This window comes from Cryptotermes secundus, unplaced genomic scaffold (genome assembly GCF_002891405.2).
Source record: "Cryptotermes secundus unplaced genomic scaffold, Csec_1.0 scaffold722, whole genome shotgun sequence".
In the NCBI taxonomy this organism is placed as follows: Eukaryota; Metazoa; Arthropoda; class Insecta; order Blattodea; family Kalotermitidae; genus Cryptotermes; species Cryptotermes secundus.
The window spans coordinates 304,573-318,319 of NW_019729219.1; the positions used below are offsets into that span (position 1 = coordinate 304,573).

The following is a 13,747-nucleotide window of genomic DNA, read 5'->3' on the forward strand; positions in this document are numbered from 1 at the left end:
CCCTACACAGGCAAATGTTCTTATTGCTTCACTCAGAACATGCTTAGGCCCAGACAGTTCTTCGACAGGCGATACGTGAGAAGTACACAATGATGTCGGAATTCTATAAATTCTAGTACATATCTGAAAATTTGTTAGTTAAATCGGGCAGGATCCGACTTAGTGACCTATTACATACAAAAAAAAAAAAAAAAAAATACAAGCGTATTAAATTTAAAACATTTGTTTGTGTGATGGAAAACCTCTCCATTTTTATTAAAAAGGGGTTCTTGCACTCGCCCTGTTTTCTTAAATGTAGTGGTGCTTAGACATTGGGATATTTCACTACTGATATATATTGTAATTCTTATGTGCATATATATACACACACATCGTTGCGTGTAGAGAAGTTTCATAATTGAAAAAGTATAAAGTTTACTTTTGTAAACTGACGTTGATGTATTGTTCACTGCGTTCGATTCATCCCTGCTCTACAGGTGTCGTTTCCAAGGCAACGCCGGTTTACCAGAGCGGAGCGTCTCTGACCCCTTCATGCCTCTGACTTACCCATATTTCTGACCCCGACATTCATAACAGAAAAGAGCCAAAGTTATGTACTGGACATGCAGGCTAGCAATGACCAGCCGAAAAGTACGTCTACCACAGAAACGTCCCAGTTTTGCTGAATTGAGAACTTTCAGATTTCACAATTCATATACCGACCATGAACAAAAGGAAATGCTCAATACCGACCGAATAATTTGAGAGCGCTCAGCTACTATTTGAGATGCAATTTCCAGTTACATGCAATCGCGTTACCCGGTGTTTTCCAGAAAAGGGAACTACCACGTAAATTTGCTTCCACTTCCACGTACCGAGTGTTCCTGTGTTATTATAAAGGAGGTGAGGGCTGAATCTGAAGAAAATTGGTAAAACCACGAGTCTGTAATATAAAATGAGAACAATAAAATACATCTGTCAGTATAATGACATACAGCCACATGAATATGGGAGAACAGCTCTCGAAACGTCATGTACATTAAAAATGACCGCCTCTGTGTAGTGGTCACAGTTCCTGGCTACAGAGCAAGAGGTCCGGGTTCGATTCCCGGCGCTACCAGATTTTATGAGTAGTAGTTGGTCTGGAACGGGGTCCTCTCAGCCTAGTCAGGATAACTGAGCAGCTATTTCAAGGAACCAGCTGCTGCGGTCTATAAAACCGAAATTAACGGCCGTGGGGATTCGTTGCGCTGACCACGCAACACCCTCTATCCGCTGAAGTTGGTACTAGCTTCGGCGACAAGCGGCGGTCGCTCGGTCGGTATAGTTCGCTTGCGGACTAAAATCGCGGAATTTGTTCTTTTAAATGCCTCACACAATGGGCGTCAGACGTAACTGCAGAAAACCCCTGCGCAATAACAATTTCTGAATCCTTCGCATTATTCACGTTAGCACGTGGTAATTACACATAATTACCGCTTTCACCTGGACTAAAATAAAATAAGCGGTCATTCACTCACCCTGTTGAATCCCATGTTGAGCATCGGTTCGATACTTGAATCTTCTTTTTCGGAGGTGCTGCAAGAAAATTAACGCACAAGAATATAATTAATCCCCTACACAAGGAGTCTTATGAAGAAAAGAAGTTCCACTGTTTCTGAATTTTCATCAATCCGAAAAGGCCAAGGAAAAAAATCAGTACAGAAGCGTGTTTAATTAATTTCCGGCAACATAATAACGAGGTAAGTGAGAGGCTCTCCTGCTCGTACGCACTTCAAAATAGCCTCAGCCTGCAATAACCCCTCTCCCCCAAAGAATTAATTTAAGTTCAGTGACACATGGCGCTGAGAAATCTATAGTCAAAATCCATCTCAACACTTGAGCTCCAGAGCGCAGTTTTTCTACCAGACAGTTGGCATATAAGAAGTTCGCAAAACCTGTTACTTAGACAAACTTCGTGAGATTTCGGATTCCTAAGTCGGTGGCTGTAGATGACTGTCTACTGGGATATTACGCCGTGGAATGAGGTAGACCATCCTACACGGAATCATACACATATGCCAGAAAAATGTAATCCTCATAGATAAACTTCAATCCAGATCAATTTTCTTGTTTCTGCTTCCACATGAAATGCTGTAACAGTGCCTAATGTGTAACTTACTTACTTACTTACTTACTTACTTATTTACTCGTACTTACTCATGGAACTGAACCCTTCTTAAAGTTCCGCCAATTCTGTAGCTACTCAAGCATTCTGTGTGTGTGTCAAACTTGGTCTCTGATATTAAGGGAGGAACACTGACTGAGGGTGTTTGAGAACAGGGTGTTGAGAATAATACTTAGTTCGAAGAGAGATGAAGTGACAGGAGACTGGAGAAAACTGCATAATGTGGAGCTTCATAACTTATATTCTTCTCCAAGTATAATTAGAATGATCAAGTTAAGGAGGATGAGGTGGGCAGGGCATGTAGCACGAATGGGGGAGACGAGGAATGTATATAGGATATTGGTGGGAAAGCCAGAAGGAAAGAGACCATTGGGAAGACCAAGGCGTATGTGGGTGGACAATATTAAAATGGATCTTAGAGAGATAGGATGGGATGGTATGGATTCGATTGATCTGGCTCAGGATAGGGACCAGTGGAGGGCTCTTGTGAACACGGTAACGAATCTTCGGGTTCCATAAAATGTCTAATGTGAAACAGGAAAGTAAAATGAACTGGACACGTTATGTTGAGAAATGGAAAGAGTTTCGGACAGTCGTCTTTATAAGATGAATCTCAATTCGGTAGATTCGTTTCGTTTGTATCCTGTAGGGGAAGTACTGCAGAAGAGCGACACTCACCCTTTCCGTACGACTCCAACAACAACTGTGTACTGAGACGTCTTCAAAGCGCGAAGGGCCCTGAAACAAAAGCATGAGTCACGATTTTAAACTCTAAAAAAAAAAAAAGTTAAAGTTCTCCCTGTAGTTAACTAATTACGCACTACACCATGAAGACGTACGGGGGCGTGGATGTATACTTGCAGATCCACGATTTCTTTATCACGGCACTAGTTGGAGGTGAGCGGTCAGCTTCACGCTCCAGCCGATTTACTCCTGAGGAAACAGCCTCTGGTACCCATTGGATAGGAAGCGGGATTGGCCCCAGAGCCGGTCTGGACGACGTGGAGAAGAGAAAACTCTTGACCCTACCGGGAATCGAACGCCGAGCGCTCGGCCGTCCAGCCCGTAGCCAGTCCCTATACCGGCTGCGCTATCCCGGCTCACTAACTCTAAGATTTAAACCTAATTTATTTCAAATTTCGTCTTCTTCTTCTTCTGAGCTATAACTGGATATCTGTCTTACAACTGAAATGGCCTCCACACGCCAGATAAGCGAACTCTCACAGTTCTGTGAGGCAAAGGGAAAAGTGAAAGGGGGCCTAGTGTCTCAAATGTTTTTCGTTCTGAGGTTGTTGGTGGAGAAGCCGACCTCCAAATATGAAAGGAGGCTAAGTTTCGGGTAGCCGACGAAGAATGATCCCCCATCTTGGAAGTTGGGCAAATGCAATACGCCCTTCCCCCACACAAACACTAGCATGTTACGAATTATCACAAAAAAAAAAAACACAGGATTTAAACAGATTACTCACACGACTTCAGTAAAACAATGAGTTCAGGTGTTGTCTTTAATGGGTTTAAACGTGTTCTCTAGCTCTGAGGAGTAAGATTAGAGTGTTTGTGAGAACAAAGTTCAGAAGGCGAACTTTGGAACTAGGAGAGATTAAGTAACAAAAGATCAGAGAGAATTATATAATTAGGACCATCATAATTTGTATTCTTCTCCAAATATTATTAAGATGGTTTAGTGAAGGAGCATAATACAAGAGGGGAATAATATTTACATGGAAAACACCGTTCCAATGTTGGTGTACCATTGTTGTGTTCATGTCTGTTCGTGTTACCACGTGATCCCTACTCGCCAATCCATTGGTGCGCTGGTGGCTGCCTAGCAGCGGCTGTTTGTCTTGTTTGTTTCGCAGTCGTTGTCTAGCAACGGATCCATAAGCTATAATATCAGATGTCATGAATATTAGCCAGTTTGCTCAAATGCACATGAACACAAACTAAGAAAGCAGGCCAGAAATATCTACAGCGGAATAAAAGTTTTATGTCATTTTAAGTGGAAACATACATGCACAGTTCGTTAGTTAGAATGTGTAAGAGATGACTGCTTATTTCAGCAATGCGAGATATGGTTTGTGGCCATAACAGATATTCCCCTAGAATTAATTAACCGCACGCCTGACGTCTCTTCAGCCAACATTATTGAAATATTGTGAGGCACACAATGGAAGGGTCTCAATTGGAATATCCTTTCATTCAGGAATATTTATTTTCGCTACTCTTTATATCAGAATTCAATAGAGAACAAAATGAAGAGACTGGCCTCTGCATACAGGAGTGGTGAAAGTCAATGCTTCATCAGAAAAAAATAACACTCGCTCGCAGATACGGCAGAAGACAGGAAGGGAATAGTGTACAGTGAATAACAGTCGTGTAAATTCCGGGGAATGAAGACGAAAATTGAACAGAGATGTGTTAGGGCAGAAGCTCTACACTTGAAGTAATTTCATTAATTGAATGTCGATAAAAATAAGAGAAATAGAGAAAGATAATTTTCCTAGTCATACAGTCTTCGCTCGCTCGGAAGCCGGGATCGTGGGTTCGAATCCCACTCAGGGCATGGATGTTTGTGTGCGTTTTTCTGTGTTTGTGTACAGGTAGAGGCCTTGTGACGAGCTGATCACCCGCCCAAGGAGTCCTACCAAATGTGTAAGATCTAGAAAACCCGAAGTGAACGGAGAAGTTCATGGAGGTAGGCCTAGGCCCACTGGGGCTGTAGTGCCAAGGAAAAAAATTTTCCTAGTGTTTAAGTTGCACTGCAAGTTAAATGAATCTCAGAGAATCAGAAGAAGAACTGTCACAAAATGGCTTGAAATTTTATTCAACAATCACTTAACTGCAACAGCTTACTTAATAAAGAGGTGTGAAGAAGGAAAGAATATGAACCGGCCTGACCATGATGAAGAATAAAGTTAGAGAACATGTACACAGTTTATATTTGGAATAAAATACATAAAAAAACGTGTAGACATTGAAGAGAACAGAACACGTAGATTCTAAAGAGTTCTGACGATGGTGCATAACACAGAATTACTGGGTCTGTTCCCATCCTACTTTGTTGGGTCCCATAGAAAGAGGTAACCTCAACTGTCCAGTGACTGAGGTTAGGTCCATTAGAAAGAGATAACCTCAACTGTCCAGTGACTGTGGTTAGGTCCCTTAGAAAGAGGTAACCTCAACTGTCCAGTGACTTAGGTTGGGTCCCTTAGAAAGAGGTAACCTCAACTGTCCAGTGACTGAGGTTAGGTCCCTTAGAAAGAGGTAACCTCAACTGTCCAGTGACTGAGGTTAGGTCCCTTAGAAAGAGGTAACCTCAACTGTCCAGTGACTGAGGTTAGGTCCCTTAGAAAGAGGTAACCTCAACTGTCCAGTGACTGAGGTTAGGTCCCTTAGAAAGAGGTAACCTCAACTGTCCAGTGACTGAGGTTAGGTCCCTTAGAAAGAGGTAACCTCAACTGTCCAGTGACTGAGGTTAGGTCCCTTAGAAAGAGGTAACCTCAACTGTCCAGTGACTGAGGTTAGGTCCCTTAGAAAGAGGTAACCTCAACTGTCCAGTGACTGAGGTTAGGTCCCTTAGAAAGAGGTAACCTCAACTGTCCAGTGACTGAGGTTAGGTTCCTTACAAAGAGCTGACTTCAGTTGTCCAGTGACCGAGGTTAGGTTCCTTACAAAGAGCTGACTTCAACTGCCCAGTGATTGAGGTCAGCTCTTTCCAATGGACCCAACAGAGTAGGTGTCCCCAATCACCTGAGGACGGAAACGGAAACAGTTTCCGAAAGGTTGTCTTTTCTAGTTTCTGGAATGCAAGACGATAGATAAAGTCCAAACATTCAGTAATTCTGAGAACAGAAAATATTAAAGAAAATTCATCTGATGATATATTTCCAAAGAATATTCTGAACTGCCATCCACAAGAAAGGGATACTGACAGACCTCGAAAAATTATCGCGAAACTTACCTGGAAGGCTCACAGAGGAAAGTTTTGACTTAAGACAGAGGGATTCGAACTAAATACCTCTCAAATGAGGATGAGAAGAGTGAGACTTTTCAAGCCTCTTGGGAATTAGAAAAATAATTGTCTTAACGTGGGCCATACTCCTAGTTTACAAGACAATACTGAAGCCCATTTGGACTTACGGAGCACCATTATGGGGAACTGCAAGTACATCCAATATAGAAATGTTACAGAGGTTTCAAAACAAAGTACTTCGCGCTATAGGCAATGCACCGTGGTACGTCCCAAACAGACTGCTACACGCCGATCTAGGCATATCTACAGTACGGGAAGAAACCACAAACATCAGCCGTAAATACAAATACAAGATAATAGCACATCCAAATGAACTGGCAACCACACTATTAAACGATGCAGACGAGCCCAGAAGACTGAAAATGCATAAACCAAACGACCTAACGACGCGCTTCATATAAATGCAATACACAAAATAACAAAGTCACACTCGAAATAGATCCGTAGAGAATGCTCACTGAAGCATTACTCTCCCCGACAGGATCTCTCCTAGTATTTAAGCTTTAGATTAAGTATCGCATAAGGTGTACTTATAGTCCATAATGGACTGATTGTACAAATACATGGAGATACCAAGAAAAAAAACGTGGGCCATAGACAGGCTTCAAAAAATGGAGAAGGTGAGCATCGCTGACTGAATAGTAGAAATATGGACACAAGCCGCGCTAGTTACTGCATTAGACACCAAGTTCTGTCTGGTTTCATACTAAGTTGGTAGGGCTGTACAGCCTTACTTCTGTGACGCGTTTGTTGCTTATTCAACGATGCTCTCGAAGGAATGGCAAGATGACCGGTGAAGTCATGAACGTCATGAATTGGCAAGAAAAGGGAAGGACGCGGTAGTAGCACACTGAAGGTGAACACCTGGATATTACTACGTACAGGTCTAGAACCGTAACTGTAACTCAGTGTATCTTCTTATGTAGCCTAGAGTCGGACATATAGAAAACATGAATGTGGGGAGCTCCCACACAGGTAATATCTGGAAGGCTGCTTCGAGGGATATCTCAATCGGGATATTCGATGTCCCAACTGAGATTCGAATCGGGCCACTATCTAAGACAAGCCGAGTTGTCGCGTTGTTGCTTGAACACACTAACTGGTATATAGATCCGTTTGCAGTTTCTCTGTACACTCGGCTCTTAACTGACTCCTGCCTGTGAAGCTAACAGTTGTTCGGTTAATCAAGAATTTCGCCGCATTATATTGCGTCCGTGCTTACAAGAGCCAATCACTGGTCCGAAGACGTTCAAGGTGTCATGCAACATTTCGAAACAATAAGGCGAGCAGATTCTACAACAATCACCCGAGCAGGAGGACCACTCTTTGTCGGCTGTTTGCGAATGCTTATTCAATGTACATGAAGCCCCTTTATACTTTTGGAACAACATTCTCTAACAAGAGGATGCGCCATGCTGTGGTGACAAGGGGCCCACTTAATATATTTCGATCTTACACATCAGAGATAACATGAGATATTACAGAGATAAGAACAGTCAAACATCTCCGTTATCAATGGTAGCTTATGCAATCTGAAGTAGTGGTGGTTAACTAGCCTCGACAGGGACACCAGTGAATTTGACGATCACAGTCAATTTTAGGATGCCCAAACCCTGGCATGTAATATCGTAAGATCATAGACACGCTTGCGATCACAGAACTTCAGTGATGTTCTACTTGTAATCCGCTTATCCGGTGTACATATACAGGATGTAAATAAATATATGTTACAAAGCTCTGCGGTAGATTGATGGGTTCAGTCTGATCATACTATGTTAATACACCCATGTCCGGAAACGCTTTCTTTGAGCACTAGGGCCTCTGAAATGTGAAGAAGGACGCCCTTACCTCTTACCTCTGTGGCTTTCTGGTGATATTTACCTAACACTTCCCCCAAGAGACCTTACCCAAGCTGTTGGAAGTGGTGCCTTTGGAAGTCCGTCGTTAAATGTGGTTCCAGCATGATGGCACCCCAGCACACTGCACTAATGTCGTCCGTGAGTATTTAGATAAAACCTTTGACAACAGAGGGATTGGACGTGGAGGCCCAGTAACCTGCCCCTCGCTCCTCTGACTTGACTCCATTGGATTTCTTTCTCTGGGGGTACATGCAAAGACTGGTGTACGAGATTCCAATGCAGACACAACATGATCTTGTGGCAAGAATTGCAGTAGCAGCTGGAACCAACCGAGAAATGCCGGGAACACGACCAGGCGGTGCAGAACATGCAATGAAGTTCTCTGCCGCCATTTTGAACAACTTTATAATGTAAAACAACGATAACATCTCGTAAAACTTATGCAGCCTCTCGGAAACTTCTGTAATCCTCAGTGCCAAAAAGAAGCGTTTCCNGTCAGGACATGTGAGATTTGTGGTGGACAAAGTGGCACTGGAGTAGATTTCCTCCGAGTACTTCTATTTCCCCTGCTAATTCTCATTCAACCAACTGCTCCACATTCATCATCTATCATCAGGGGCTGGTACAATAGACCAATTAGTGGCCGACGTACTAAGTGGGCTCAGTCTCACCCCACCCAAAGAAACTAAAAAAACAAAAACAGGAAAACAATATATATATACGAGTATATATACACAAACACACACACAACTCTCTGACATACAACTCCAAAGAGATACAAATCTAATATGACGTAATATGACGTCCGGTATGTGTCAAAGTCACAGAACTGGACCAGTGTCTGGAACACAATTCCAAGAGTCGACAGCAGCTGTTAGTGTTTATTATGTTTGCAGTATGTCAAAGGCATGAAATTTACCTCTTCTAAGCCGTATCACTCAGAGCAGATTGCGGCAGCAGTGACGTATACAACTTACTTTCGAATGATACAGGTACGATAGAATATCCACCATTAACCGAATAATAGGACCAACGATAACCCATCTGACTTATATTAGGGAAGTACGGAATTGGATTCTCGACTGAAGCACCACTCTCCTGACTAGCTACTCCCGTAGTTTCCCTGTCCCCCTGAATGATTGCTGGGAGAGTGCCTCGATACAAGACACTCCCTCCTCCACTCCACATCGCCATGGACAATCATCAACTGATTCGGCTTTCGACAGAGGGTCTCTTCAGCCCGGTGGAAGCAACATCTCCTACCCACTTTACCATTCTGAGTTATTGGCGCAACTTACTCGTTTGGCTAAACACCAATAAATGAGTCGAATGCAGGACATGGAGCTAAGTTCAATGCATCCAAGCAATGGCACCAAACCGAAGTAAATAGCTGACTTTACGTTCCGGCAAATTAATCTCCCGGGAAAGAACAGGACGCTGTGCGGTAGACAAAGCGGGTATGGATGTGATAAATACAAATTCTGACCCTGACTGGAATCGAATCCCGATCACGCCCCATGGCCAGTCAGACCGGCTGAGTGTAGCGTCGCTACTTCAGGCATTTTTCAGTAACTTTGCGTCAGTCAATAAATGCTATAACAATACTTGGGGTAAAGGTCAATTTATTCTTGCTTAAAACGCATAACACAACAGAGACGTATGGAGGAGCGGAGGATTCGTAACCTCGGCACTAGATTGAGGTGAGTGTTCATCTTCATGTCTCAGCCGCTTTAACCCCCCCCCCCGGCGAAAGAACGTCCATTTTGTTTGTGAGTAAAGAGAAGTAAAGCTGTCTCTGTGCCTAACTACACCATGAAGACATATGGGTGAGTGGATGTACAGATCCATGTTTTTTTACCTCGGCACCAGTTAGAAGTGAGCGGTCAGCTTCACGCCCCGGTCGCTTTAACCCCTGGGAAAGAGCCCCCCAGTACCCATTGGAAAGGAGGTCGGGTGGGCCCCAGAGCTGGTCTGGTCGACGTGGAGGAGAGAAAATTCTTGACCTTACTGGGACCCGAATTCCAACTCCTCGGTCGTAGAGCCCATAGCCAGTCGCTATCCCGGCTGTCAAAGTTTAGGAGTATAAACCTAACTCCAAAGTGAAATTTATATGGTTAGTTTCGAAGATACTATGCCAGTCAAACCGATGCTTCCCTTCATCTACTCAACGTAATTCTGTGAAAGTTTTACTTACAAGTTTAATTCCGTAAATGATTCGTCTTTTAAATTTATGGAGTTTGAAATTTAATCGAATATTAAAATTACAACAGACATGTCAAACTTTCTACAAGCTGAATTACGTAAAAATCTCTTATAAATATGAAGGTCGTACTGAAAGTCATAAGCAACAATATTTTGTAAAGTAGCATGCTTTATTATTGACAAACCAAATACACCACCTCAATTTACAGACCTTTCTTTATTTCTCCACATAATCGCCACTTCTTTGTACACATTTCTCTCAGCGTTCTGGGAGTTTGAAAATTCCCCTTCTGTAAACTTCCCACCCCATCTTTGCAAATCACTGACGCACCGCTTTCTGAACTGCCTCCCTTGTTTGAAAACGTTGCCCACGCAGCTGATCCTTTGCAAATCCGAAAAGATGTTAGTCGGAGGGTGCCCGATCAGGGCTATAGGAGGGGTGTGGAAGAACTTCCCACCCCATCTTTGCAAATGCTTCCAATGTGAGGCGAGCGCCGTGGGGGCGAGCGTTTTCATGCAGGATGCTTATGTTTCGTCCCGGACGTTTATCACGCAATGCATGACGGAGCTTGTGCATCGTCTAGACATAACGAGCAGCACTGATGGTTTGCCCAGGTTCCGGGAATTCGGCCAGAATAAACTCCATACCAGCAGACCGTGCCCATCACCTTCGCAGTTGATGGCATGTCTTTGCCTTCTTTTTTGATGGAGAATGCAAATGGTGCCATCCCATATTATGTCGTTTCGTTTCAGGCTCGAAATGGTGAAACCAGCCTTCGTCACCTGTCACAATACAGAGCAAAAAATCATCGCCTTCCTGTCGATATCTCTGCAGCAGTTCTGAGGTGATGGCTTCTCACTGACCTTTGTGGTCTTCGGTCAATAACCGCGGTACCCAACGAGCAACGAGCACAAACTTTCCTATAGCCCAAGCTTTCAATCATTTCCCGTATTGCACTGTACCCTATTCCAAGTTTTCGGGCTATTGTGTCCACAGTCACACGCCTGTCATCTTGAATGATCTCATCCACTCTTTCCTTGTTGCGTTCAGTTGAGGCTGTTCGAGGACGCCCGCTCCGAGGCTCATCTTCGATGCTGGTGTTGCCATCTTTAAAATGTTTCACCCATCTTCGAACACTGCTCGCACCCATGCACACACTTCCATAAGCACGCTGAAGTCTCTGGTGAATTTCTGCAGCAGGGATTTCCTCTTTCACAAGAAATTCGATGCCAGCACGGTGGCGAAACAACATATCGTTGTCAGCCATTTTGTTAGGAGTGATACTGGTCACGTGATGCAAGCTATTGACGTCACAAGACACTCAAGGTTAACACAACAGCTGGTTCCTGGACTGGCTGCAAAGCGTCGTTGCAGTGCACTACAGCGGTTAGGTTGAGGCACGATATGATGCCCTGTCGGTTCATCTCTCGTCACAGCAAGAGGCAGTTGTGTGCAAGCAGTGTAAGCAGAACTACGGCCTCTATTGTGAACTGCAGTTATATGCGAGTGGCGCAAATTGAAAATTTTGCAGTTTGAACAACGGGTAAACATCAAGCTCTGCCTGAAACTAGGCAAATCCCCTAGCGAAACATTTGGCGTAGGAAGAATTGACTGCTGCTACACGACAACGCCCCTGCACATCGTTCTGTTCTTGTCCAAGAGGAACTGGCAAGGCAACAGGTCACCGTTTTGCCACACCCTCCGTACTCACCTGGTCTCGCACAATGCGATTTCTTTCTCTTTCACCGCTTGAAAGCAAAGCTGCGTGCTCGTAGGTTTCAGTCGTCCGAGGAGGTCGTCATTGCCACAAGAGACGCCGTACGGGAATTTCCTGCCAGTATGTTTCAGCACTGTTCTCGGCAGCTATATCAACGTTGGCAGACATGCATAACGGCCAACGACAACTATTTTGAGGGTCAATGAGGATCTGTGTAAGTGTATGTGAATACCTATAATATGATGCGATAAAACCACAGTCCACGAAATGAATGACTGTACCACGTATTTCTTCTGAAATGTTATTTTTCACACATAAAGAAAAAATATCCTTTCAATAAGTTTTTCACCAAAATAACGAAATGATAAAGACGAGTTGACTACTTATAACATATAATGCATAAAACAATGGTAATTATGAATACGGATTGCAAGATAATTTTCCCTTAACTAATATATTATAAGATCGAATAAATTCGTAGACTTACCTGCATAATGATTCGCCGTCAATGACCTTCGGATTCCTAGTATCTATGATGACAATCTCATGACTCTTGGTTTGGAAAGCTTCTAACACAGAATCTCGAGTTCTTGCCAAATTGCATTCATATCCCAGCTTCTCACACGCCAACCAAAATGCATCACTTTGGAAGTCTTCCTTTCCAAACGCCAGCAGAACCTGAAACACGCAGAAGGCAGCTCGTCAGTTTCCTACACTCAGTTACACAGTCGCTGCTTGTCTACCAGCCTCTATCACTCACTTATGGAGCTGAGCCCTTCTTTGGAAGCTGCCACTTGTGCAGATACTCAAGAACTTCCCAACATTTTATGGAACCCCAAGGTTTATTATCGTGTTCACAAGAGCCTTCCACTGGTCTCTATCCTGAGCCAGATATGCATTTTCTTTCGCTTAGGTCGTTTATCCAAGGAATCCGTCCAGGTCCAAGACTTCTTGATAATTATCGTAAGAAGCTTATATTTTATGGTGAGGAGTTTGTAGCCCCCACGCCCAGCCCCAAGCTGGATGACCACCCCTTGTCGACTGTCTGCGATTGTCTATTCAATATATTCGCAGCTACCCTCCATACCTGGAGGGCGTCTCCTCCATCCGCAACCTGAGGACGCGCCATGCCGTGGTGACAAGGGACCCACCTAACATGGACCAGCCTGTATATACATATATAAAAAGATTATACGGTTTAAGGCTACGTTACGTTACAGCATGCACATTCAGTCCATGATTTCAAATTGTCGCTCAAGAGTTATCATGTATAATAGCGGGTCATTGGAATGATTATCCATGGAAACAGTGGCTAGAACTCGGAAACGTCAAATTTTCCCGTTGAAATTTCAACAGACATATCACTAGTAGGTAAAGTTGTCCCTGCGTTTAAACAGCATGCAATGAAATCGTAATGGGGGGGGGGGCAGTAAAGGTGCAGTACTACACACGTTTGCTGCATTAATAGGTATTTAACAAAACACACTAAAATCTTTTCATTTAAGAGTACGCTGCCTTACTTACCAGTCTGCTTATTTATGTGTTTACGGTTTATTTAGCAACGCTACCAGAAGCTCGGCTTATATAAAACTGGTTCGTAGAATCGTTAGCGTCAAAGGAACTGGAAATTAAACTTGGAAGACCGCTGTAGTAGCCTAATCGATATTCTACCCCGGAATTTTTGTGGAAGGACTGAAGAAAACCATGATAAACCCCAGTCAGGAGAGCCGGTGTTCCGACCGAGATTCGAACTGAACATTGCCCAAATACAAATATACAGTGCTATCGC

The 13,747-nt window shown here is 43.5% G+C and overlaps 1 protein-coding gene across 7 annotated transcripts in view; it reads right to left on the reverse strand.

The window, feature by feature from the left end:
* The window catches only part of LOC111865533 (high affinity cAMP-specific and IBMX-insensitive 3',5'-cyclic phosphodiesterase 8B), a 292,551-nt gene that overhangs the window by 47,963 nt on the left and 230,841 nt on the right, over positions 1–13,747 (reverse strand). For all 7 annotated transcript variants that reach the window (XM_023853639.2, XM_023853640.2, XM_023853641.2 and 4 more), the window contains 3 exons: positions 12,446–12,636; positions 2,825–2,884; positions 1,500–1,557 (listed from right to left, as the gene is read on the reverse strand). In XM_023853639.2, coding sequence (XP_023709407.1) covers positions 1,500–1,557; positions 2,825–2,884; positions 12,446–12,636 — 309 coding nt within the window. The remainder of the gene's footprint in view (positions 1–1,499; positions 1,558–2,824; positions 2,885–12,445; positions 12,637–13,747) is intronic.